Source organism: Temnothorax americanus, unplaced genomic scaffold (genome assembly GCF_048541705.1).
Source record: "Temnothorax americanus isolate GAGA-0224 unplaced genomic scaffold, ASM4854170v1 Scaffold64, whole genome shotgun sequence".
Taxonomy (NCBI): domain Eukaryota; kingdom Metazoa; phylum Arthropoda; class Insecta; order Hymenoptera; family Formicidae; genus Temnothorax; species Temnothorax americanus.
In genome coordinates this window covers 775,376-802,266 of record NW_027509786.1, presented here as the reverse complement: position 1 = coordinate 802,266, position 26,891 = coordinate 775,376, and the positions used below count along the sequence as shown (strand labels likewise).

General features: G+C 42.6%; 3 protein-coding genes across 8 annotated transcripts; 2 read left to right on the top strand and 1 right to left on the bottom strand.

Annotated features, from left to right (window-relative positions):
* Positions 1 to 10,129: 10,129 nt before the first annotated feature.
* On the bottom strand, positions 10,130 to 13,665 carry Orc2 (origin recognition complex subunit 2). Its single transcript, XM_077421069.1, has 9 exons — positions 13,377 to 13,665; positions 13,191 to 13,265; positions 12,909 to 13,118; positions 12,526 to 12,812; positions 12,206 to 12,420; positions 11,999 to 12,128; positions 11,667 to 11,907; positions 11,368 to 11,598; positions 10,130 to 11,294 (listed from the first exon to the last, which is right to left on the bottom strand). Exons 1-9 carry the CDS (start codon positions 13,468 to 13,470, stop codon positions 11,095 to 11,097), a joined length of 1,683 nt encoding a protein of 560 aa, XP_077277195.1. The 5' UTR covers positions 13,471 to 13,665; the 3' UTR covers positions 10,130 to 11,094.
* A 128-nt stretch (positions 13,666 to 13,793) lies between these two features.
* Positions 13,794 to 15,213, top strand: LOC143905572 (uncharacterized). The gene is made up of 4 exons (XM_077421072.1): positions 13,794 to 14,259; positions 14,383 to 14,496; positions 14,574 to 14,730; positions 14,843 to 15,213. Exons 1-4 carry the CDS (start codon positions 13,942 to 13,944, stop codon positions 15,031 to 15,033), a joined length of 780 nt encoding a protein of 259 aa, XP_077277198.1. The 5' UTR covers positions 13,794 to 13,941; the 3' UTR covers positions 15,034 to 15,213.
* Positions 15,214 to 16,075: 862 nt separating this feature from the next.
* Cnot4 (CCR4-NOT transcription complex subunit 4) lies at positions 16,076 to 26,865 on the top strand. Of its 6 annotated transcripts, XM_077421068.1 has the most exons (16): positions 16,076 to 16,228; positions 18,180 to 18,262; positions 18,440 to 18,743; positions 18,858 to 18,999; positions 19,118 to 19,237; positions 19,359 to 19,621; positions 19,711 to 19,820; positions 19,920 to 20,585; positions 21,905 to 22,093; positions 22,333 to 22,673; positions 23,032 to 23,322; positions 23,492 to 23,756; positions 24,513 to 24,575; positions 24,661 to 24,914; positions 25,065 to 25,212; positions 25,316 to 26,865. In XM_077421068.1, exons 3-16 carry the CDS (start codon positions 18,514 to 18,516, stop codon positions 25,321 to 25,323), a joined length of 3,090 nt encoding a protein of 1,029 aa, XP_077277194.1. In that variant the 5' UTR covers positions 16,076 to 16,228; positions 18,180 to 18,262; positions 18,440 to 18,513; the 3' UTR covers positions 25,324 to 26,865. The 6 variants fall into 6 exon arrangements, with proteins under 6 accessions (XP_077277194.1, XP_077277189.1, XP_077277191.1 ...); XM_077421063.1 differs by having other exon boundaries at positions 25,065 to 26,865; XM_077421065.1 differs by lacking the exon at positions 16,076 to 16,228 and adding an exon at positions 17,136 to 17,269 and having other exon boundaries at positions 25,065 to 26,865.
* Positions 26,866 to 26,891: the final 26 nt, after the last annotated feature.

The window sequence follows — 26,891 nt, the reverse complement described above, 5'->3', positions numbered from 1 at the left end:
GAATAATCGTAGATCGTAGGAGAACCAACCGGCGATCTTTCTTAACCGGCTTCTGCCGGCGATAAAAGCGTTTTATCTTATATACTGCTGCGGAGACGCACGATGTTTCACACTCGCGACCGTCGGCGTCGTAAAATCGGCGTAAAACTGCACGCACACGCGTGTAAGCGCACAAGAATATACCGCGAGCATGAGCGAAATCTCGTTGGCCGGTGCAACAGCAGCTCGGGTCGGTCGAATCGTCAGGATCGTCGTCATGCAGGGCGGACGTCTAGGTCGCTCGATACCACTCACACTATGGAGATCGCGGGCGTGTTATTATAGGCAGGTAGGTTAACAGATTAACAGTTTCTATATCTCGAGGGCAGTTTAACAACGGAACCAGGCCAGCGGAGCGCCGATCCGACGCGCCGTGTCGTACGTACTCGCGGCCGAAAAATTAGCCGCGTGTTCCAACGCGCCTACGATGAGAACCGTTCCTCGAAACGGTTACGCGTATCAATCCCGTCCCGCGGAATTCCGGCGCGAAAATAATTCGCAATATATTCGCACCTCGGACGATCCCGCCTCGCGATAGCGGTTTGCGTCAACGCACGAGTGATTTATCGCAGGTTGCAGGCTAAACTTTACGGCGAAATTGAAATGTAAACCTTGTCGACTTAAATCCTTGAGGATTTTCCTAAAAAGTCTAGATTTTCCGTGCTACCTAAAACGTCGGTTTTATCGGCAACGAACCTTGTTCCCGTTACGCAAATATGTTTACAGATATGAATGTATAAATAATTACGTTATTGGCAATGATAAAAAGAATCGCGGCGTGACAATTAAAAAGAAGAATTGACGACGTAAGATGACACTACCACAATGAGATCATAATGGCCGCTTCTCTCGACCTCGACTCGATTTTATAAACGAGAATTCGCCGAGGGAAGAAAAGCGGGCGTTTCGTTAATAAACGCGATCCGCTATATTTAAGGAGAGAACGGGATGATAACATTGACGGCGTTCGTGAAATTTATGACGTTTCATGAACGAGTAACACTCGGAAGCTACGGGATATGCCACCGGACTTGAATGCGAAGCGTCGCATTATTCAAATCGGCGCGCAGTTAGCGAAGATGTTCTCGCGCGTGGATTGACGGGCGGATCCTCCTGCGAGACGCGAGCGAGATTGACATCTCGGTGTCGCGAACTGGAATTCCTGGACTGGCGGAATAAAAAACGCGTGGCTTAGGTCAGGGACGGAGCCGCGGCGGCGTGCGGCGGATCGATCAAAACGATCGGCCGGTGCCAGCCGCGTGCGCGCGAACGGAGGCCTTCCTCTCATCGTACAGCACGTGTCCGTGTGTCGTTGTTTACGGCGGGATACAAAAGTTAATGACGACGATCGACTCGTCCGAAACTGAAACGGGTCCGCGAATAATTCCGGCAGGTCATGAAAATTACGAAACTATAATTCCGAATGCCGACGCGAGCGGGTTATTTCCGGATAACCCAGGTAGGAAACGCCGATACTCGAGAAACGGGCCAAGACTGGCACGAGTGTCGGCTTGCCAACGTTTAATGCCCAAGCCTGGCCCAACCATTACCCGAATTTGGGTAGCCGAGGCTTGGCAAGCAAGTGCCGCCCAATATTGGACCAAAGCTTAATAGCCAGTCCCTATTATTTATCATTATTATTAGATTTACAATTTTCTTTTTGAAAAAATAATTAAAAATATATAATTGTATAAAAAAATTTCATAATGAGCCGGCACTACGCGCGCGTGATTTTCACGCGGAACCGCACGTTCGGCGAAGGGGATCACGTTGGCTGCGATCGTGCTTCGTTCCAGGAAGGAATGCTATCGCGGCACGTGTACGCGCGATACGTGCGCGTTTCTGCAATGTATGTCATAATCTCCGTCTGTGAAGAACATTCCTTAAGCAATTTATACCGCGTCAGATGCTGAACTTATTAAAACCCGCGTATATCAATTTCCACACACGTATCCCTCGTGTCCCTATCGAGGTGGACTCAGCAGTAATTTGCGACCATATTTGCCAACATTCTCGCAAACAGCCGAGTGAGTCGGTAAGCAATTGCGATATGTAAAAGTCATTTAACTTAAATTAAATTCGATTCGTTCGATTAACATTCAAGTAGTAAATTAATCGATATCTCTCGCCGATAGATGAAGACAAGAATTTAAAATCAACCCGTTTCCGATCGCTCGCGGCATAGCTTTATAGCTTTTACGCTCGGCTGAGACTCGCGCGCGAGAGCGTAGTCGCTGATAAATAGCGGGGGCGTTATCTCTCGCCAACGGTTTACCGGCAACGAAAGGCGAAACTGAAAGGAGATGATAAAGCGTATCCAGGCAATCCCCGTATCCAGGTAACGTGCGAGCGATCGATAGGACGGCGTGTGCGGGTGCGTTTGTGTGTAACGAGGAAGCGCATTCCCGTGGACGGACGGTGTAGTGCAAGTGGAGTAGGTTACGTAGATAAGTCGTTATATATACATACATACATATATACATGCATACGTTCGCGTACGTAATTCGCCCGGCGAGTGGTCATGTGGGGCCCGGCCGGCCTCCCGATGCATCCTTCCTACGGATTAGCGAACACGCGCCATGGACGCGGAATATTTGAGCCATCGCGAAGTGCTGAGATATAGCTATCTGAATCGATACGTAATCTAAGTGGACGAGTAATAAACAGCATTTTAACGATGGTCTACTTTGATCGGGGCCCTGCGCGTGTATTAAGGACGAGTCGGCCAGAAATCATTTTCAAACTTCATCAAGAATCTATCAGATGAGAGTTTCTTAATGAATCGCTATTTATTAGAAGCCTTGGGACACTATCGCCTCAAGCGCAAGACATATTACGTACTCAGCACTCGAACAATGTTTTGAAATGAGATAAGTTGCAATTAAGTGACATGCATAAAGAGAAAATGAGTAAATTAATGTTTGTTGTGGGCATGTATGTACGTGTGCTCATTATTAAACAAAATTGTGTTAAAAGAATCCAGAGAGAGAGAATGAGAATGTAGAGAATTGTTTTTATTTTATATATCATGCGATATCGCATCGATATATAATTACTTTAATTAGACATAATTAATATATCACTTTATATAACATTGATATAATTATTTTAACTTGTAACAATATGGTTACTTCATACGCACTGTTAAATAATTAAGGATGAAATTTAAACCAATACTTGGAGCTAAATAACATTTTGTTATTTTTAACTAGCATGTGTATCAAAATTTATTAACACAAAACAAATATTTTAACTCCATATTGCTTTAGTTAGATTAACATTTAAACAGTTAAATTCAGTTAAATTAACGACATTGAGTAAAAGCAGTGGCGAATGGTAAAAATTGACTTAAATTGAGTATATAATTCGGTGTGCTGTGACGTTATACTTTATATAAAAAATGACGTCATACCTTTTGAAGTTGCCGTCATCAAAGAAACTTTAGCAAGCTATAACTTTCTCAAATTTAGGTTTTTTTTTAATTCAAAAAGTACTAAAAATTGGCTTAGATTATTCTCTACATTAATTATGGATACCGCTTAATTAAAAAAAAATGTTAAAACCGAATTTGACACTGCGAATTTAACATGGATGTCATATTTATTGCTGTTTTGACAAATCCGCTCTTATATAGTGCATTCGGGCGAAACAAAGCGAGGCTGTTAGATGTTCTTCGCAGCTATTAGAACACTGATTGCATAGCGGCAAGCGTTTTGATCTCCGAAGAAATAGATCGCGCGATAAGGATGCGCGATAAGGCGTGCGTGCGAATCACCAATTGTATCTCACTGCTGCAGAACCGCAACAATCTGGCTCTTTATGAATAATTTTGTTCCCATTGCGAAACGGAAATTGACATGATAACATTTTTAAGATTTCATTAAAAAAGTATAACGGATCGACGTACATTTAAATTCGTGTTTGCTTTTCAAAGAGTCAAAGAGCATCAGAGAGTTATCTCAACCTTAACTATCAAGCTTGCCAGTTACATAATTTTTGTGTAACTTATCGAGTTTTATTTTGCATGAAAAAGTTTTGTCAGCAAAATTCCTGCATTTATCAGTCGCTTTTAAAACCCGTCCATTTAACTCTTAATCAGTATAGCATACATATGTGCGCGTGCATATACGTGAGCGTACGATTATAATGATCCAATCGTCTCGAAATGAATATACCTACGCCAAATACGCAAAGAGAAGTGTCGAGTAAACCAAAGTTACAAGTGTAAAATTCCTCATTTAGCAATCAATCCGGCAAGGTAAAAACCAATTATTCGCGTTAACTTAAAGACCATGTACAATTATCGAGCGTACTAATTTGTCGGCTGCGACGTGATAAGAATGTAATGGGGTCATAATGATCGCGCGCGACTAATTGCGCTGCGCGATCTCGACCGAAGCCCCTGATTAAGAGGGTAAACGAGACAAAGAGCGTGCCAGCGTGTGCATTGTCGAAATCCGCCGGGGAATCCTAGACGGATCTCCGAGGGGAAGAGGCCACAGCTGCGGCGGGCGCAAGTCGACCGAAACGAGGCTTCGGATATCAAACTGGCCCCAGCGCCTGTTGATATTAGCATTTATTTATATCTCCTGACCTCAAATATGTGTAACGTGCCGGCCCCTCTCCGACGACGGCACGACGGCGCGGCGCGGCGGTACGGGCACGCCTCCGTTTTCGAGGTTACGCTGCTCCGCTGCGTTTCGCCCCCCTACTCCCGCCGGCGCGGCGCGCGGCGTCGTCGGAGCTCCCGGCCGCGGCTCCGTCAAATCCCCCGTCGGTGGTGCAACACACAGCGTCTTCTTTGTGACATCACTCGCTGGACGAGGGCGTCCGACAATCGTTTTACTGTCACCCGTGACGATTAAGACGGATACGACGACGCGGATATGAGTGAGGCGTCAAGGATCGTATTTCGCCGCCGAGTCCTATAAATTTTAGAGAGCGTCGCGAATCTTGATCCTGGATCATCTTCGTCGAGATCGTTCTTTCGTCACCGCGTTAAGTAACGCGACTATAATATTCGCGAGGTTATACAGAAAAGATTCCCAAGCACGTCGCTCCTCTTGCTGAACAATAAGACCTCTTCCGCGTCTTTTATTATTTCCGAATTTTTTAATTTGAATTTCTCGAGAAAGATTTGTACACGTTCCAAACTTGAAACCTTCATGCGTATATCTTTTTATTATTTAATGATGGCAGCGAGCACAAATTGTTTCATCATATTCTAGGACATGCAGTTAGTTATGATGCACGTATGTCTTCTCGGGTATAAAGATATTACGCGATGAATTTAAATTATCTCGTGTACGAGACTTAAAAAGGGATCTGGGTTAAAGACTTAACGGGTTAAAGAACAGAGTTGAAGAAGAATACACAACAACAGCATGATTGTTTATCGTGTGTTATATAAGGAGATTTAGTAGAAAGACACAACATCAAAGCATTTTTTAGGATTTCATGTCAGAAAATCGTGTTCGGGACGAAATTTCGGCCTCCAAAATCATTTAAAAGCCTATCGACGATAAATCCGCGAAGCAAAAATACTGTTTCGCCATCGCGGCGGACGAGTGGTATAAAAAAAAAAAAAAAAAAAAAAAGTAGACGCGTGTTCGAGCGCGCGATGATCGATTTGCGATGACCTCGCCGCCGCGAAAGTGGGGACGACGATGCAATTTTTGATCCAAATATTTATAGCGCTCGACCGAAAGCATCTTATACACGTGCGCGAGTGAACGCGAAAACTCGTAAGTTTCTAGTCAATCTCGATCGAGCGATATACCCGTGAAATACGGGTGAAGCGTTTCAGCGATATAAAATTAACTGGACGCGTGTGACACGCACCTATCGCAGGGGCCGTAAAATTAAACGATTTTACGACGTATTTTTGAGGTGATTAATTTTAGCCCGTTAATATAATCATATACAAAATTGCATGTGCGAAGGCATAAAACCTTCGCCGCGAGTACGAAACCGCGCGCGTTTAACAAATGGATAAATTCCTGCGTGACAGCCGCGTCCCTCCGTACGTTAATTTTTATATTAAATATTAGCGTAAAAGAGATATGTGAAATTGAAATTTTGTTAAATTTGATTTATCGCACGTTTTAATCGACTTTTGGCTCGGAAAGCTGCCTCGTGTTTACTTTGCCGCGATTGATCGCTCCGCACTTTCGGACCCAAGGCTGTAGAAATTAAGTTATCAAGTGGAAAAAAGATAAAGCGACGATAATGGTACTCCGCGCGCGCGCTGGCGCGACGCAAGAAAATCTTATACCGTGTGAGCGCCTCCGGTGAGCTCAGTGCGAGCACGTGTAAAAACCAGCTCACGACGAGCGAGAAATCGTAAAATATAATCAACGCGAAAAGGGTTAAATGGCCAAGACAGATGAAGGAGAGGTGGAGGACTCCGGCATGTCGCGCGTCTCGCGTAATGGCCTGACTAATGCGCGAAGCTAAATGTGCGTGGGGGATCCTTCGTAATGTGGACATCCTTGGCATAAGCATAGAAAGCTAGAAAGCCTCGGCACCGTCTATGATAACCCAAATACGAATAGCCGCGCTCGATTATCTGGCTTTGTTTAAGGAGAAATCTTCCTTTTTGTGCGTTTTTCAATCGCGCAAAAATAAATCGCGTCGCCGTGAAACGCCCCATCATACATATATACTGAAAATTTCAACGTGACGTTTCTCACGTTTAAATTTCCTCCACCGAGAGACATTCTCTTTTTAGCGCATTATGAATGCCTCGGAGCAAATTCTCTTTTGAATCAAATCGACGTTAACGATCGATCGCGAACCTGGCTCTCGCGTTCCGGTTAAAAATAGACTTGTGCGGTCTACCGAAGCGAAGGGATAAGTGCAATGGGCGGAATCGCGCGGTTCGTGGTTTCGCAAAAATTTTTTTTCCCACTCGTAAATTATTCTGCGCGAATTATCGAGCGTTACGCGACAGAAGTTTTGGCAATCGCGACGACACGACGCGGTCTCGCGAAACTTACCAAAAGTTTTTTGGTGCGACCGATAAAACGGTATGTCACGGATCAGGCCGACGTTAGAAAGTCGGTTGGACCTTTTTTCAGACCGCGACGCAACGACCGACGACGGAGATGACAACGACGAGAGAGTCCGCGCTTCACTTTCCCTCGCGACGCGCGAGGCAAACGCGATATCGTCTCCGGCGATCGCTAAAGGGTATACCATCACCGCGACGCGCGATGGCGAATTCGCTTTCGCAGATCCCGGTCGCGGACAGACGCCGACGATTTGCGCGAAGCCAGCAGCACGGCGCGCGGCGGCGCGGGCGAGTCGAGTGACGCGCGGGACCTTTCTCAGCGATGAACGATAAATAAGCTAAGTAACTTTCCCCTTTGAATTTAGAGCTCCACAGAATTAAAATGAAATGTCCGAGATGGTCGAGACTGCGTCAAAAATTATTCGACGGTCAAAGGTATACGTTTCAATTTATTATATATCGTTATATATCGTTATTGCTCCACAGTGTTGCCCTTCTTTCAAAGAAGAAAAGAGGAAAAGCACGACTTAAAACACTCACCTAGGAGACTTGACGAAAAGAGCTTAACAATTGACTCGGTGCGACAATTGACGCAATCACGCAGACTCCTTCGAACGCAACCTGCAACAAATAAACCCTTATATCAGTTATGCGAGCACACGTGTAAAAGAGATTTTAGTAAAATGCATTCCATCGTCTGTATTGGTCTATAACGTTGTTAGGGCAAAGATATATACAATGTACGCCATCTGTCAACATGTGTTAGGAATTAATTTCCTCGCAACGTGCATTTGGAGGCATGGTATATGTATGTACACCTCCTCCGTTTAATCTTGCGAAATATTACAAAAATACATTAAAAATTCCTAAATGATAAATCTTGACAGTGACAACGGTAATAGCGTGAATATAATCATGTTGCATTGTCGAACACAAATAGATCTTGCAAGCTTAAGCTGGACACGTCTATAATACTGTTTCGTGTCCTCTTAACGATTACATAAAATTCACAAAACAAGTACCAAGTTTCAAAGTGCCAATCAAAACAGCTAAGTAGGCGAAAGAACTTTCAAGCTGCTCTTTGTCAGATACGTTAGAAAAATTACACAATAAAAGGAAATTAATACATCGGTCAATACATTGCGCTTTATCGATTACACATACCTGTGCACAGTGTTTTTTCAGATACAGTGTGTATGGCAATGATTGTGCCATTGCACGTTGCGTGAAATCTGGCGGATAATGAGATAAAAGTAACATGTATGGCGAATTTAATTCGGTTTGGAATAATGAATACAGGCAACACAAACAGCATTCACAGTTACGCTGCTCCATATTGACAGCTGAAGGTAATTTATTACCCCACAATTTGCAAGGTAATTTATTACCGTTGTCACCGCCAAGATTTAATTGACGGGAAAACATTGAGCGCTATTTTATATAAAAAATTAATAAGCATTATTATACTTCTGGATTATTACGTCATAAAGATTAATAGACCAAAGAGTTATGCAGAAAGCTGAAAATATCTCTTAGCTCGGAAGTTTCCCTTCTTTCAAAGGGGAAAAGAGGAAAAGCATGACTTGATGAAACACTCACCCAGGAGACTTGACGAAAAGAGCTTAACAATTGACTCGGTGCGACAATTGACGCAGTCACGCAGACTCCTTCGAACGCGACCTGCAACAAATAAACCCTCATATCAGTTATGCGAGCATACGTGTCTGGAAAAAAAGTTTATATTCAACTGGCAAGGTACAAAAATGACATACAGGCTGATCGACATAACCATGTGCTCCACCGGCAGTTCAACGATAACTACCCTCAGTTAATCAGCTGTGACTCCATCCTTTTGTCTCGCGTAAGAGAAAGTATTCCAGAGAGAGGAATCGTTAAGACCTCTCTAGCACCATAAAATTCAAAGACTCGATGCAAAGTATGTATACACCGAGAGAGTCGACGGATCGGCAACGGCGTGAGATTCAGAAAGAAACGTCCTTGCACCGCGACGGGCCGACACGAACGTCGAGGGCTTCGCGAATATATCTCGCGAGCGACATCGCGATGATTACGCAGGGAAAACGTGTATACGCGCCGCTATTATACTTCTCCGCGACTCGACGCTCGACGCGGCGCGGCGTCTCGCTCTCTCCTTCTCTCCTTCCTCTCGGTGCACAACTGCACAATTCGCTCGGAAAGTCAAGGTTGCGCGCGCGTGCGACTTACCGGTGTAAGGTCAGAGCGGTCATGCGAGCCAGCGCGTTGTTTACGTCGACGATGCCGGCCGCAGCGGACGGCGGTGCGCCATCCACCGATCTCACGGATTTTCGCGAATTCGTGAACTCGCTACGAGTCGCGAGTCTCGCGAGCACAGCAGCTGTTGACGGACGGGACGTGAGCACGACGTGGGACGCCGGACGGACCGGGGACCGAAATTTCCTTTCCCTTTGACCCGCGGAAGAGAATTGAATGCCAATATCGCGAGAGCGCCGAGCGCGGGCGACCGACCGTTGGCGCCGATCGCGACTTTCAAACTGCAGATTGTGATTATCGAATTTGCAATCGACGCGAATCGGACAGCTTCACGGCGCCGCGCTCCACTGCGGGTAACCTAACACCACCGTTCGATTTCGCCCCGGCGCGATTTCGTCCCGCCGAGACCGTCATCTCGGGGGCGACGATGCTCGCGCGTGGAAGCGGCCTTCTGCTGCTGCTCATCGCGCGACCTGCGACCACATCGGCACATCGGATCACTTCTCTCGCGCGCTGTTCATTTATCGGCGAATGTAAAAGTATAAACAATAGCGGACACGGTTGGCGCCTTCGTTTGACTCGCCTCGCGCTAACTTCGCGACGCTCCGCAAATCGCATTACGGCGCGGCGGGACGATCTCTCGCTGAGCGCGTCGCGCACGCGCGCGCTATGGTCTGGGTCGGGTCGCGCGAACTACGAAATTAAACATAAATGCTAATTAAATACAAGCCGTGTTAAATTTGCGGCGATAAAAGATTATATTTTGTTGCAAAAACTTTTTAACTTATATCGATTAATTACATTAAACGCAATAAAACGATTATGTCTCACATTTCGATTGTACTTCCTTTTAATAAATGTACAAAGAAATATTAATGATCGTATAACATTACATATATAAATAAAATGCGATAAATTAATGATATATGATAAAGGAATTAACAGTTTAGTACAGTCATTAAACTGTTAATTCCTTTATCTTCTTTATTGTATCGACTATTTTACAAAAATATATATGCCTTTCTAAATATAATTCTTCCTGGATTAAAGGAGATTTGAGAAGGTATGTGTGTGTGTGTATAGGTGAATAATGTCCGTTTCTTGGCCTACTGCTGAAGCGGACTAGGTTCAAATATTTTTGAGTTTAGGTTGTGAGTTTAACGTGCAAATAATGGATTTAGTCGTTTAGGGCTTAAGGGATGGTTTTTCTAAAAGAAATTTAAGAAAGTACGAAATAATGAATTAATAGTTGCACGCGTTGGTGATCCTAAAGCTGTCTGTAATACCTACACTAGTTTTTAACAATATTTGCTTCGTATAAAAATTCTACAGTTTGATGTTACAAAATGAGGGTGCAGGTCCATTCAGTAGACATCAAGGAATATCATACCGCGCGTTTGTAGAATTAGGCTGAGACTCCAAACAAAAAAGTTAAGCGAAAAGTACGATAATGTATGTACATTACGTTCACGTAATCGTACTTTTCGCTTAACTTTTTTGTTTGGAGTCTCAGCCTAATTCTACAAACGGGCGCGGTATGATATTCCTTGATGTCTACTGAATGGACCTGCACCCTCATTTTGTAACATCAAACTGTAGAATTTTTATACGAAGCAATTATTGTTAAAAACGAGTGTAGGTATTACAGACAGCTTTAGGATCACCTTAAGTTAAAAAATTTGGTATGAGTGTGTATATAAGTTATTATGTAAACCTAGTCCATTTCTTGACTTTTTGTAGCTGAAATTAAATAAATCTATCTATATACCTTTCTAAATACACCAAATAAATTACGATCCATGCTGTTCCATAAACTGTTTAAGGAGAGCCTTATCGAGGGGTATTAATAGATGTTCAGCACCGTCAACTGTGCGTTTAGTTCGTAGTAATTTATGATCGATAAATTCAGTTAACTGCGCCCTTAATGCCAAATCGGAACTGACCAGAAACTGTTCGCGTGCTGCTCGATACAGATCCTTGAACGGCATCCCTAAAATGGCATCATCAAATAATAAACAAATTAATTATTACAGCTAACAGGACGGTAGTTGAGCGATAATTACCTGTAAAATTGCTACTGCTGTTGCTCAATTGGTATTTGACAAGAATTAGGTAAATTGTTCGAGCGTTTGAGGTGAGAGACAGGAAGACATTCTGGAGAGAAGACAGCACGAGTCCACTGCTTTGTTGAACCAGCAAGGAACTTTCGTACGAAGTTTCCGCTTGATACGGCAATAATGTTGTCGCATCCCACCAATAAAAATTAAACTTTGCGCGTTTTATATAGTCCCAAACTAAAATAATTAGTGACAAATTAATAACAAATCAGCTCCAATTTAGCGTAAAAATAAATGTAACTTACGGAGTGGTGCATTTACGTGATCAACAGACGCTACGACATGGATATTCGGAATGGCTGCTAAACTGGCAAGAATATTTTGAACTTTATTCGAACGCAGCATTATCCCATCTATATTGTGAATTATTAAGTAAAGCCGATCATCCGGATTATCTTTCATAACCGTTTCGATAAGTTCTAAACAATCATTAGGATTCGCTGGGCAATCTAAGTCTAATAAATCCGTTATTATGTTATCGAGTATCTGAAATAACATTAAATACATACTATAGCTTTTATAAATATTTTTTTAATTAATTAATACACTTATTAATTACAGTAGACATTTCACTTACATCTTTCAGCGTTAAGCTAGGAAAAAATCCATTTATAACTAACGTTGGACGATCTGCTATCTCATTATGGAAATCGTTTATTAAATTCCTTTTTGAGCCTACTCCATGAAGCAACAGACTATAACCTTCTCTAAAATATAACATACGTCTTAGAGTAAAATACCATCAAAGAACATTTTTTCCATAACCATACTACTTAATACTTACTCCAATATAAATTGCCACATAGAAAAGAACGATCTACAATTCTCTGTCAATGAACAAATACGTTTCTTATGTATCGTAGAAATATGATTCTGATTTGTTAATAATTCTTCCAGTGTTTCTTCGGTAAGACGAGCGTTCCGAAGTCTTCCTAATGTACGATCAGACGTAACTGTCTTTTCTGATTGAGATTCAAAATACTCGTCGGTTTTCATGTGCTTTAAAAAAAAATTAATTAATTAAATATACATATAGATCAAAATTAAAATATTATTTACATAATTTGCCAAATATTCAAGATAGTCCTGTTAACACTAACTTACATAATCCTTGTAAACAACAGTCTTACGTCCTCTCCCTGTTTTTCTAGGTGTACTTTGTATCTCGCGTTTTGGCAAAGGTTTCGGCAAAGGTTTCGACACTTTTTGCTTAATTCCCCTTCTAGCATCGTTTTCCTTACTCACGTCAGAATTCTCGCTATCCTCACTTTTATCAGAAGTTTCGTCAGGCTCTGAACCGCTTTCATTATCCGTAGGTACGTATTCACTGTCTTCCGACACGCTCTCGTCGCCACTTGAATTTACACTGGGCAAATACCGTTTTCGAGACACTAATGGTTATCAAAAAGAAAACGAAATTAAAAAGATGCAAATAGGTTCTTCCATAATTTGCAGCAAATCTTAAGCTGAAGCAAGATATACCGTACCTTTGGTATCAACATCCTCCCCGTCGGCTTGACTTTCAGGACTCGACGTAATCTTTTCAAGAACAATTTTCAGAACTGGAAGTGTCTTGAAACTTTTTGGGGTCTCGGGTGTACGACACTGATTGGCTTTAAGTATCATGCTATTCCTTTTCGTTGGTGTTTGAAATCCATACAGTTTTCTTCCACACACATCCTTCTCGGAAAATAATTCTGAAGCGCATTAACACACAACGTTAGACAAAAGTAAAGTAACAAATTCATATATAAAACTTTATCAATTACCATGTGGTTTCTGCACGTCCTCTTCGACATCCTGAAGCTGCTTCTCCAATTCAGCCTTCAGTATGTCAGCTCGAGCTGCAAAACAACGTGCAGGCTACATTGGCAGTGCAGTGCAACAAATATAGATAACATAAATGAAATCTCGAGAGGTCGAACAGATTCTAAAACGGATTAAACTCCAATTACCAGTGCCCTCAGGTATTCCGTCGTCGCTATCCTCCGTGTATTTCACGCGAGTTGTCACTCGCGTAGACCTCCTCAGGTTTCTGGCGGAAGCCATCTCTCACAGCTCTCACTTTGACACGAACTTTCGCGAATAAAATTCTCCGTGTCACGCCGAGTCCAGAGGATTTAATTCAACGTCCCGAAAAGTTTCTCCGTTTGTGTTGTGTTCTTTGTCACAAATCCTTGTTTTGGCCGTGGCGCCATTTATGAGCGATCTTATGCTTATGGCCGATGCGCATAGAGCGCGACAAGAAACGATGCGGTAAACAACCAATCCATGTGCCCTCTGGGCTACAGAGAAACGATTGGGCCACAGGTCCATCTCTGCAGATATATGAGCGCGTGTTCCGTGCCAACTGTTGAACGAGTTTCGTGAAAACTAGCCATGACGAACCATAACCTAACATAACCTATCGGGCGCGCGCCACGGCCACGCGCGTCGGCGACGGTGTCGGTTGACGAGATCGTTCCGTCTGGTTCCGTCGGACAGTTCACGCGTTTAATTTAAGACAAATTTTCGAGAGATATGACGGACTCCGCTGGTGAGGACTCGGTGACAAAACTGAACACGCAGTTGAACAAGTCGATGGTGTTGATGGAGGACGCCGTAAACACGTCACCTCCGAACCACAAACGCAAATCTATCACGATAAACACGGAGGCGCAGTCTAGAACGCCCAGCAGTCCCATTAAATCGCGCAAAAGTATTCTGAAGAGGTCTACCAAGTCCGGCGATAACGTGACGAGTGACGAAGTCGCGCGGTTCAACGGCGATGTTAACAAATCGAGCGAGGCGACGCTCGGATTGTCACAGCCTGCCTCAGTTTTGTCCAGACCGCGCACCGTAAGTGGATTCATCTCACTTATATATATAATTCTAATTATATTATTTATAATTTATAATTTAAATCATTAAAATTAAAAAATACTCGAGAGTAAGAACTGTATTCTTCCATTCGTCTTTCAGCTTGACGACATAATTCAGAAAGAGACGCTAGACGAGGAAAATATATCTTCTACATTTAGCTTGGAGGATATTTCGGACAGCGAAGAGTTCTGGATAATGGACATTCCTCGATTAGTAAGTGCGGATAACGAAAGATTGTCCTTGATGTTTCGAGAGACGTCGAGAGTATTAATATTGTGCGTTGCGCGCAGATAAATCCACAGGAGCTTCGCGATCAGACTATAGTCTTCGAGGATAAGTCAAAGTTCAGAATTAAAGACGAACGGTACTGTATAGTCGCGCACAATACGAATCACAACGTCACGTGTGTTTTCAACTCTAAGAAGGACACCCCACGTTATAAGACTGGTAACGGGCTTTTTACTTGGAAATTGAAAGAAAAATTTTCAACGTTTCCTCGTTATAATTGTCTTTCCATTACATGTGTATCGATACTGATTCTTCTCTTGTACGTATCTAGTAAATATCAAGCCAGCTGGTGTCTTAACGGTAAGGAGGAAATTGTCTGGAGCGCCGGAAGTAAAGCCGATATCCGTGGAAAACTGCGGCGTGCAATTTCCCGATAATTTAAAAACAAGGCATCCGCTGTTTGGCGTTGTTCACGAACGCAAAAGGAGATCGAAGAAACCTGGCTCGCTCAAACCGTACTAGGAATTATGAATATAACTCGAATATAATTTGATTTTAATTTAACTCGAATAACTTTGTAAAAAAGAACCAAGAGTTTGGTAAGAAAATTTTCTAAGAGAACCTGTAAAAAGTTTTACCTTATCTCGCGCTATAAATTTAATGATAATATACATTTTTAATAATAATAAGTATGCGATAAAAGGAATTTTATTACGCTCGATGAAAGCAACTAATGAGAGAGATCCAATTTTCGAGCAACCAAATAAAACGGTTCCCTGTAGTTTTTTTGTTATAATGGTTTAGAGAAATCCAAGTATGTTCGAAACTTCAACTTTTTATGTAACTTAAATTTAATTTTCAACAATGCAAGTTCATTTAAATTCTTTAACATCCTTGGTTGATTGCTTGAGAATTGGGCCGTCACTCTAGCGTACATTTTTACCGTTGGACTCGTCAGTTATTGGTAATAAAGCCATCAATTTTCAGAACGCAGCTGCGTTTCGAACAATGGAAATCGCGGTGGAGGAATTCGCGCGCGTCCGTTGGGTGCGTCGATTCGACGTGACGCACTTCCACTTAGCCGCGAGATACGAACGCAAGTTCTGCGGGATCTGAGAGAGAGAGAGAGAGAGGAGAAGAGCGAATGCACGACGTCGGCGAACGACGCAAAGTTTTGCACATTTTATGGATAATATTTATTAGGGGTATTCAAATAAGTTAAAGTTTAACGGTTTGACAGGTTATGTCGGGTTAAAGTCGGGTAAAAAGTTAATTTTTAAACTTTTAATCCAAAAATTAATGTGATAGGTTAATGAGTCACTTGTGTATTTTGCGTAAACCTTAAAGATTAGCGCGCCCAAAGTTAATTAACTTTTTACTCGACCTTAACCTGTCAAACCGTTAAACTTAATACCCCTATTATGATCATATTATGATCGCGTTCTTCTGTGTTCTCTGATCTCCGTGCTCTCGCGAGTCTCGTGCGACTCGCGACGATTAATCAATCGCTAGTAACTTGTTGCGACGACGCCTAGGGGAGAAGAAGCCACGACACAAGCCACGGGCGGCGCGCGCGACATCCGGCTAGGATGCGCGGTCGCTGCCGCGCACCACCAACTATGGGTCCCGGGGGCAGTGGAACACTATAGAAAAATTTCCCAGTAGAGAGAGAGATTTGTTAGCGGAGAAAAGTCGTGACTCGTGAGTCGATCTCGACGTAAGTAAATAAAGGACCCGTGCGAGTTACTCCGTCGCCTTTGTGATAGCGACGCGCGTTTAACGGGCAGGGGGCCGGTCGTGCGACTTTGGCGTGACTCGAGAGAAATCGGGACGCGTATGATCCGGAAGCATCCCGCTGAGAATCGACGACTCGGTTACGGCCAGGAGGCTGGCCCACGCGATTAAGGTTAAAGTGAGTCAGAGGGGTACGGGTACGGATACGTGTGCCCCGTGCCCCGTGGCTTCTCGGGTGACTCGGGTCCGCTGTCCGCTCCGGGCCAGCAACCCCCCTAGCGGATGGATCGTGGATCGCTCATCGCGCTCGGCGCGTTTACATAAATGGGAGGCCTGGATCGGCCGATCGGGGCGCGTCGTCGCGGATAGGATCCTCGTGCCCTAGCCTGGAAAAACCGTGTTGAGAGAGAGAGAGAGAAAGAGAGATACGCAGGTAGACGCACGCCAGAGAGAGAGAGAGAGGGGGAGAAAGATCGCGATCGACGAAGAAAAGATCGCGACGTGGAGTCGTCCCTTCTCGACGGTGTGATTCGACGGTACATAATGGCAGTTGGTCTCTCTCGCTCCCGCCTCCCGCCTCCCGCCCGCCTCGTCGACATCATTCCCCCCACCCCTCTTCTACCGTTTGTCCATCCCTCCCTGTGACCCTCCTCGCGTTCCTCCCGACCACCCGCGCGCTCTCACCCTCTCTCTCTCTCTCTCTCTCGCCCACTGAGTCGTGATTTTTCCCCCCCACAAGCACCCCGTTCAGCGAGAGACGCAGATCGTCGTCCTTGCGTACTCCGTACTCGTGGCTCGTGGCCTAAGCGAGAGGCGGAATGTACGTGTCATGTCCCACCACAACTAGATTTTTTTTCGCCTCTATTATGGCGTAGCCAGTGAGATCCTCTCTCTCTCGCTCGCACCCGCTTGACGTTTCTCACGGCTGCTCGGCTGGCTGCCCTCTCGCCGCGCCGGGCCCTCTCCGGGTGGAGTGGAACGCCTGCACCAACAGCTGTTTCGCCCGATCGTCGCCCTCTCGTATGTACGTACATACGGTCTGCGTTTTCGTCGTGCGCGAGAGAAAACGGGGAGGGCGGCTGGTGAAACGGAGAGCGAAAGAGAGAGTAGTGCTGTGCATAGGATTTTTTTCTCCCGACCCCTCCCCCCGATCGGTCGACCTCGACGTCGCGCACGGTGAGAACGAACTCCCGTCACCTCGACGCCGCGGCCCGCGCGACAGAGACGTCGTCGACCCTCCGTAGGGCGTCGCGCGCGCGTGCCTCCGATATCCGTAGCCCTCGTGCGTAATCGCGCGAGAATTCCAGTGTGCCCGTCTTCTTTGTTCGCTGCACCTCTCGCTATTCCGTTCTCTTTCTTTCCCTCCCCTTCGCCCCTCCTCCTGCCCTCCGCATGCCCGCTCGCTCCCCCTCGCCGTTTCCTCCCACTCGCTCGCTCTCTCCCCCTCCCTCGCGCGCGCTCTCTTTCTCTCGCGCGGATCTGACAGCTCCTGTCAAAACGGAACTCGCGGTTCGTGACCTGTCGTCGCCCTTTCGCCTCCGTGGGCCCGCTCGACCCTCGTCTACCTCGGTGTGCTCCCGTTCCCTTTTCTCTCTCTTTCCCGTGTTGTCCTCCCTCGCGCACCTGTTTCGATCTGATAAACGCGGAGAGGCGCGTGGGAGTGCGGCCGAGGACGTATGCACATACGTACGGACGTTTTCTGACGTCTGGTCTTTTGCGTCTCGCGTAAAAGTCGCGCGCGTGTCCACGTTTACATTGCCGTGGGCGAGACGGGTACGACGGGTGAGACGATACGGACGGTGCGTCAACACGTCAACAGGCCCACGGGGCGGTCGACAAAGACGCGTTCCCCCCTCCCCCCACCTCTCGCGAAACGCGACGTAAGTCTCCGGCCCGTTCGCGGATGGCTAACGGTTGCGCCCCATCTGTTTCAGATTCGAACAAAGGTAGTGTTTAAAGTGAGGTCTGCGAGCACTGTCAATTACTCGATCACCGAGCGAGGTGACGACTTTGTCATGTAAGTGGAACCTAGGTAGCGGCATCCTGGGACGCGAAATTCGAAAGCTGGCGGTGTTCGATAGATACGGGCACACACTGGCAAAGAGATCGAGTGGCGTTAATCAGGGCGTTAATCGTATATTTATCGCGTAATCTCGACCTGATTTTGTGACTCCGTCGTGTGGTTTATTTACAGACTTCGGCAGACTTGGATAGATATTCGTGGTCCTGCTTGCTTGTCTTGCGACGTTCACGAGACCGGCGACGAAGATGTCAGTATTGAATCAAAGCGGCGAGGATGCGGTGGAGTGCCCTCTGTGTATGGAGCCGTTGGAGGTGGACGATCTGAGTTTCTACCCGTGCACCTGCGGATACCAGATATGCCGTTTTTGTTGGCACAGAATTCGTACCGACGAGAACGGCCTGTGTCCCGCGTGTCGAAAGGCCTACTCTGAAAATCCGGCTGATTTTAAACCCCTTACCAAGGAAGAAATAGCAAGGTAACCGCCGAATCGTGGTTATTTGTCCGACATTTTAATTAATACCGACAAATGATTTCATCGGTAAAGACTTATTATCGGACCGAACGATCTATCCTCCCCTATTCCTTTTAGAATAAAAGCTGAGAAGAGATTGAAGGATCAACAACGGAAGCAGAGAGTTACAGAAAATCGGAAACATCTAGCAAACGTGAGAGTAGTACAAAAAAATTTAGTGTTCGTAGTAGGATTACCAATGCGGCTGGCAGATGCTGATGTGAGTATAGTCGATAACGGCCGTTCTATAAAGTGATCGATAACGCGAAGAGCTCCGTAAAAACACCGTATCTTTAAAAATAAGGAGATCGCGACGTATAATATTTCGCATGCTTTAGGTTTTAAAGAAACACGAATATTTTGGGAAATTTGGGAAGATACACAAAGTCGTAATTAACCAGAGTACTTCCTATGCAGGGTCTCAAGGCCCCAGTGCTTCGGCTTATGTTACTTATCAAGTGAGTTGATTTTGTAAATTATTATTATTATTATTTTCTTATTTCGCAGATGCCTCGTGAGTGAGGTAACGAGCAAATGTAATAAATATTGTAAGCAATAATATTGTTCGTGTTGTAACAGCGTCAAGAAGATGCGCTACGTGCTATAGAGGCTGTGAATAACATTGTTGTGGATGGACGGACAATAAAAACATCATTAGGAACGACGAAGTACTGTTCGCACTTTATGCGTAACCAAGCCTGTCCGAAGCCTGATTGCATGTACCTGCATGATCTTGGGGACCAGGAGGCATCGTTTACGAAGGAGGAGATGCATCAAGGAAAACATCAGGAGTACGAGCGCAAGCTTGTGCAATCGTTACATGCACACGCGTCAGTCCAACGGTATCAAAATTTATTTCTTCATTTAAAGAAATGATAGTTTCTCGAGGCTGTTACGCGCATGAATCTAATTTCGATCTCCGTTCGCACAGGAAACCGACGCCATCGCCACCTGTAACGGGCAGTATTGTTAGGGAAAGTGGAACTGTAAATTCGCAAACTAAAGAGGCCTGGCCGTCGTTGCAACCGGGACAGACAAATAGTGAGTAAATCTAAATTGTTTAGCATAATAAGACATTGTTGAACGTTGAAAATTTTTAACAAGAATTTTTGACGCTACGTATCAACGTCTTGCTTTTAGGTACACAAACCAGTTGTAAAGAAATAGCACTACCTGCGCAAACAACTTTACAGCACAGCAACGTGACGAGCGGAAACAGCACGGTAGCTCAACAAAGTCATGTGTCCTCCGGGGTGCCTACGCATCAACAAAACAACAACAATAAGGGTGAAAGTGGTGTGGGTGTACGGCGGGGTAAAAGTAATAGCGAAAGTAAAGCGCAGGCAGTTCGGAACAAACATAAAAATAGTCAAAACAAAGAGAAGCACGGTACTCGTACGACGTCGCGATCTGAATCAAGCTCAATCAACATGCAAAGTAGTTCACAGTCGCAAATTACCGGACAAAAGGACGTTAGAAACTTTTCCGCTGATACAAACGGTGAAATGTTGCAAAAATTGGGTAACAAGTGTAAAATGGAACAACAACAGCAGCAGCAGCAGCAACCACAGCCGTTACAAATTAGCAACAAAACATCAAAATTAGTTCAGTTACAGTCTCACGAAGTTAATGTAAATGGTGCATTTCAAAACGGGGAACGCCGGCATTCGGATAGTGAAATGGATCAACAGCGCGAAGGTAGTACGCCAGCTAGTACAATCTCGAGCACGGAAGACTCGAACGTAAATCACCAAGCCGAACACTTAGCTGAATCGAGCGAGGAAAATAGTGCCGCTGTTCTTTTGGGTGAGTTCTTTATCCTGATCATATATCTTTTTATATGTATCAAGTCCCTGGTAGAAGAATTCTATCAGGTAGAAGAATTCCATAAAGATCTGTAAACGATATAGGTTGAAAACGTTACGAAACTATTTTGATTGATTTAATTTATAATCACGAAGTTCTACATTTATATTTTCATTTAACGATACATTTGACGCTGATTATCTTTTTAGTTATAATTTGCCATTAACATCGTTACCAGAAGATTATTTTTATTGATCATGTTATATGCATACAAGAATTAATTGAAAATAAATTGGCATGTATATGTATATACATATATTCATGAACATATGTACATATGGAGAGGTAAAAACCATAGTGTAAGTCAAATTTTTTAAAATTTAAAATATTGACTAATGCGCATAGAGAGAGATGCAATTTATATATTGTATAGATTGCGTCTATGCACACGAGTCAATATCTTAAAAAATTTGACTTACACCACTATGGCTTTTACCTCTATATATACACACGTGTATATATATATATATATATATATATATATATATGTGAATATGTATTCATACACATATACATATATGTATATATATGGATATACATATACATATATAATACCTAAGTTTATATATGTATAAAGTTTCCTCTATGAAGAAATAATAGCATTGTTATAAATTTGTCATTGGAAATCAAAAAAAATTATAGCAACTGTAACGTGACATAATAATGTTAATCATAATATTTGTAACAAATTATATGAGTTATTCAGAAAATACTTATCTTTTTCGTTGAACATACATTATAAAATTTGAGCGCACAACAACTTAATAATATAGATCGTTCTATCATTCTAAATAATGTACAGTAAGCCAAAATTTATAACTATATTTTAACAATGTAGAATAACAACATACATTGAACAGTTTATTGATATATGCCAAAATAAAGAGAATTCTTGGAAAAAAATCAGTAGTAACCGTTTTTTTTTTTGTGTGTGTGTTTTTGTGTACACTTAAATATTATATATTCCTTATAGATTCCGATGAAAAAAATGCTAGCGTAATCTCTCACGAGTTCAATGTATCGCAACATATATTGTATTTTCCAAAATTACATGAGTTATGCTATTTTGGTTTTGATACTTTTACATCTAAAGAGACATTCTTGTTGCTGTAACTTATTTAATTTTGTGTGACGTGTATGTAAATATTTCGTGAGAAGAGAATTGAATTTTGAATAGCTGTTTATTCTGGCATTGTAAGAGTATAGAAACGATTCTGACCGCGTTGTGTAGTATAGAGATTTTTGCGTATCATCTTTAGGTTCGTCTCCAGCTAGCACAAATTCATCACAAGGTGCCAACCAACCACCACCACCAGGATTACACAATGGATCTCAAATGCAACTCAACCATCGGTCGATCTTTCAGGCGGACAATAACAGTTTCTTCAGTTCAAACACTTTTCAGAAAATACCAACCACCACTTCGATGCCACTAAATTCCCTCGCAGGTGTATATATATATATATATTTATATAAGTTCTATACCTTTGTTCTTTTGCTATTATTGTTTGTCACTTGCTTTCTTTAGATAAAGATTCTAAAAAAGATGATATTTTATTTTCAAATAAAGCCTAACGAAAAGGAATTAAAAAATTGTTAGCCTTATCTAGATGCTTTTGTTCTCTATTTTTCCACTTTTTGTAATCAGTGAAAAAATTACCAATGAATTTTTTTTTTCGATATGTAGCAAATACAAATCTAGATTGGACGAGCACGGGAGTAGCTGCGATACCCGATTCCTTACCGACAGTTCATTCTAGCGAAGATTGGCAGGCTGCTTTCGGCTTCCAGCCTGAATCTCGAACGAACCACATTATATCAAAATCCAGCCCAACTGATTCACCGGGAGTAACGTTCAACTCCGAGGGTTTTGTAGATGAGGAGGCTTATATAAATGCACCTTACACCGCTGCACTCACAGAACCGTCATCTGGTACTTTCACGTCTAACTTACTTGTAAATTCATCTGCATCTAAATTTATGGCAGACTTTCAACAAAATTCATTACAACAAAGGCTTAATATACAGGTGAGCGGAATTATAATAAAATTCACAATAACGAATAGTAGAGGCCCGGGCTAAATGAGAGTCAGCAGGCGCGGTAAACAGTGTGCAAAAGTTCCTTTATAGAATAATGGTCGTACGTTTCGGCCCAGGTTTCGGACCATCATCAGTAAAAGATAAATCGATGGAAATGTTTTGAACTATCGCCCTTAGCTCCTCTACTATCCGTGGATTTCCAACAGAGTCTTATATATCCATTTTATAACGAAATAAAATATTCTGTCTAAAAAAAGTAAAAAGACGTTTTTTGTACATATATCCAAAAGTTTTTTGGAGATTAATGTATTACTGTGTTACTAATATTAAAAATAAAATTTCCAAGGCGCAACAAACTCAAGAAAATTGTGAGTACGCAAAACAGAACGGCCACGCTACAATCGAAGAAATCCGGAATCATCGTGACGCAGGCTCAGACGTGAAAGCGGACGACGATTTAGGTTTCGACCCTTTCCACGAGACGCAGAAAGCATTAGCAGAACTTTTAGAAGACGAAATGCAGGTGCAACAGCAGAAGATATTCCAGCAACAACAGCAGCAAAGAGAACGAGAGGAGCAAACTAGGGTGCAGCATCACCAAACTCTCGCGAGCCTTAACCAACAACACTTTCCACAAGTAAATATCCTTATCGAAATCTCGAAAAAGGATACTTTTATTTCTCATTAGTACGTAGTAGATTAACATTTAATAAAACTTGGTCATATTTTAGGACTATAATTTTGTTCCTTACACGAGATACATTCACGAATTAAATGAAACTTTACGGAGACAAATATTGTTTTAGGTTGCGCATATAGCACACTTGCAGCAACAAGCTCAGCACTTGCAAAATCTACAGGTGCTTCAGTCGCATTCCCTCTTGTCCCGTCTTCCGCAAAATCTGTTACCAAGCGGCGCACAGAGCCCAGCACAGGGCACTGTGACGGCTACCAGTTTAGGACAGCGCAGTCGACTCCCGCCACCGGGTTTTCCTGGTTCCACGCCAAATCACATGAACTCATTCGGTCTCGGTATACCACGACCAGCACCAACGAATAGTGCCCTCTCTGGTTAGTGTTCCTCCAATTTTTCCATCAGGGATCAGGAATCATAGTGCACAGTGCGTGAAGTTTACATACGTATACGATAATTTATCGTAGCCGTAGACACAAAGATAAATTGTTAAGGTTCCTGGATGGTCAGCCGAGAACTCTGCGTTGACGGTGGCGACGTACCGTCGCGGCAGAAATCAGAACTCTCTCCTCTCACTCTCTCCAATGGAGAATTCTGTCTTGTGACATGTTGACAACCTATTTTGTTGTGCGTGCTATTTCTTTATTATTCGCTCTGTGCTTGTGCTCTAACGTTTAACGTATTCGTGAAAGTCGTAAAATTGGCCGAAAAGTAAGATTTGCATGCGGAAGGAACGTTTTCACCTCCTTTCGATAGTCGTTAAACGGCTGTTTTTCCCGTATGTTTAGGCTTCGTTTTATGGCTGTTTGTTTATTATCGAGGGAAAAGGGTAGTTTTCGGCCAATTTCGGAAGTGTTCTGAAACGATCTATTAGTGATGTTTTATTGAAATGTCTTTTTATTTTTGAAAATGGCATGCACAACAAAATTGGGTGTTTTCCTCGCTTCGATAGTAAGAATCCAATATGGCCGCGGTGACCATCCAGGAGCCTTAATTCGCGGATTTCTATAAGAAAGTAAAAAGATCGGTAAACATCTATCGGTCTATAAAGAATCACGAACGTGTAGATTTAGATATTGGTGGGATATTGCTACTCGCGATTTATTGACACCTGTCCAATGTTATGCTTGCAGGAGCGCAGCCACCTCAGCAGAGTGCGTACCTTCCGAACGGAAGCCCGCTTCTCAACACGCAAAGTAATAATTCTACTTATTGATCTTTCATATTCGAATATTTTTAATATATTTGTAGTTTAACATATTGGATCAATTTTTCATACAGACATCGGCAAGTGCACGGGCGACGCGGTTTATACCCTGAAAGATTGGTGTGAGATTAATAATCAACAACAGCAGCAGTTCCACCATCAAGCGTTGCATCAGAAAGGATGGAACAATTTCGGACCTATCGCAGATTGGACTTCGATTGATCCGGCTATAGTTACTTCGTCTAGACCTCTTCCATTCCAAACTACCAACGCTTGGCAGTTTTCCCACATTCACCCTTCTCATGTGGTGGCCCATAACGCGCAACAGGTCCGAAGTTTTGTGTTTTGTTTATTTTTGACGAATGGTTCTTTGTTACTCGTCATAGAATATAACAACGCGAATTTTATTTACTCTGTACGGAATATATTCTATGCCAACGATGCATGCAAACGTTAACTATTTATATTTTGTGCGCAGGAGCAGAACGCACCTGCTCAGCATTGGGCGATGCAACCACCTCCTGGCTTCGCTGCGCCTACAACTACAGGACAGCTGAATAATCCGCAGCCGAGCACGACCGCACAACCGCACACCAAGCTCATCTCTGCAGGGTCGGAAATCGAAAGTAAGTTGATCGCGATCAAGCTCCGTGCAAACTAATAAAAAGAACAAAACAAAGATACCCTATAATGCACGGTATCGAGATACATAGGCCGTCTATATTGCAGACCTATAAGTCTGATGCGTGAGGCGAACGAGTCGAGGCGTCGTAATGTTTCCGGACGTGGCAAGATCAAATCCAGCAAATGAAAGAAAAAAAAAGCGACAGTTGATAATGTACGTTTTCCTAACGCTTCTATAATAATCTCTTTCAACGTTTGATTTCCAAACTCCATTTATTTGTGCGAGTATTTAATCGAATAAAATATCGGAATAAAATATGAGTTAATGCGTACTCATTGATGTAAGCGAAGATTATACGTCAATACATCTTCCTTATGATATTATTTTCTGAATTATAGCAAAATTTATCATATTTAAGTCGGACTATCGTTATAAGCGAAGTTTATGTAAGATATGAAATATTAAACGGATGAATATGATTAAGATGTCAAGAAGTGATCACGATAATTGCAAGTACATTTCCTTTCTGAATTCTTATTACCAAAAACTAAAACGTTTTCTTCAAAACGTATTAAAATTGAAAATTAATATATCCTGTGTTTATAAGCTTTATGAGATTAAGAAAAAATACAGCAGAAAACTATTAGAATGCAAATGTAATGAAACTTCCTGAAACGTTTTCTAATTTTATATCTGTCAAAGTTAAAAAATGTGTTTTAAATTAAAAGCTTTGTTATATCGCATATCTAAAAGTTCTATTGTTATATCGAAAGAATTGTTATATATATCTATATATATTTTTGTGTATATATATATATATATATATATATATATATATATGTATTTGTACCTAACAATAAGGTACTATGAAACGTCTTTTACATATTTTGCTATTTTATAATATTGCTTTTATCGTGTTAAAATATAATTGGTATGTTTCATCCAATTATTTCGAAAAACGAAAATTCTTTTATCATTGAGCAGCATATAACGTAACATGATTTTACTGTCGTTACAGTAAAATAACGTGGTTTTATTATCTTTGCACACATAAATTTTCTTCGAGTGCACTGGCGTGCGTATCACACATTGTGATACAGTAAGGCGCGGACTCGTTGCTAAAAAAGCAAAAAGACTAAGGGTTAGGATCTCCTAACTTTGTTTATTAATAATCATTTTAATGAACGTCTTTTGAGTTGTGAATCAATTTGATTGAACACACAGGTCATACAGAAAGAATAGCGATATTTCCAATCTCGCGACAAGCTCGATGTCGATGTATCAATATTGATTAAGGAAAACTACAGGTGGCTGTTCGAAAAAGATTAACAACGCGACAATGTATTTTATTTACGAATTGCGAAGCGAGAGAAAAAGAAAGAAAGACAAAGGGAATATTAACACACAATGTACGATAAACGATGCGAGAGAAACGTCTGAGCGATGTACTACGATGTTCATACGACGCGAATTACGTTGAACGAGAGTTATTCCCGCGGCAGATGATTATCGAGAGTATCTCTGTCGTTTTTAAGGCGAATAACGAAAGAACGTCACATACACAAGAGAACGAATGAGATAATAAAAATGTATAATTATTATAAAATTTAATTCAGTAAGATAATCGAGAAATATACGATAATGCGCAATGAAATTCCTGTGATGGTCCTATTTTCGTCT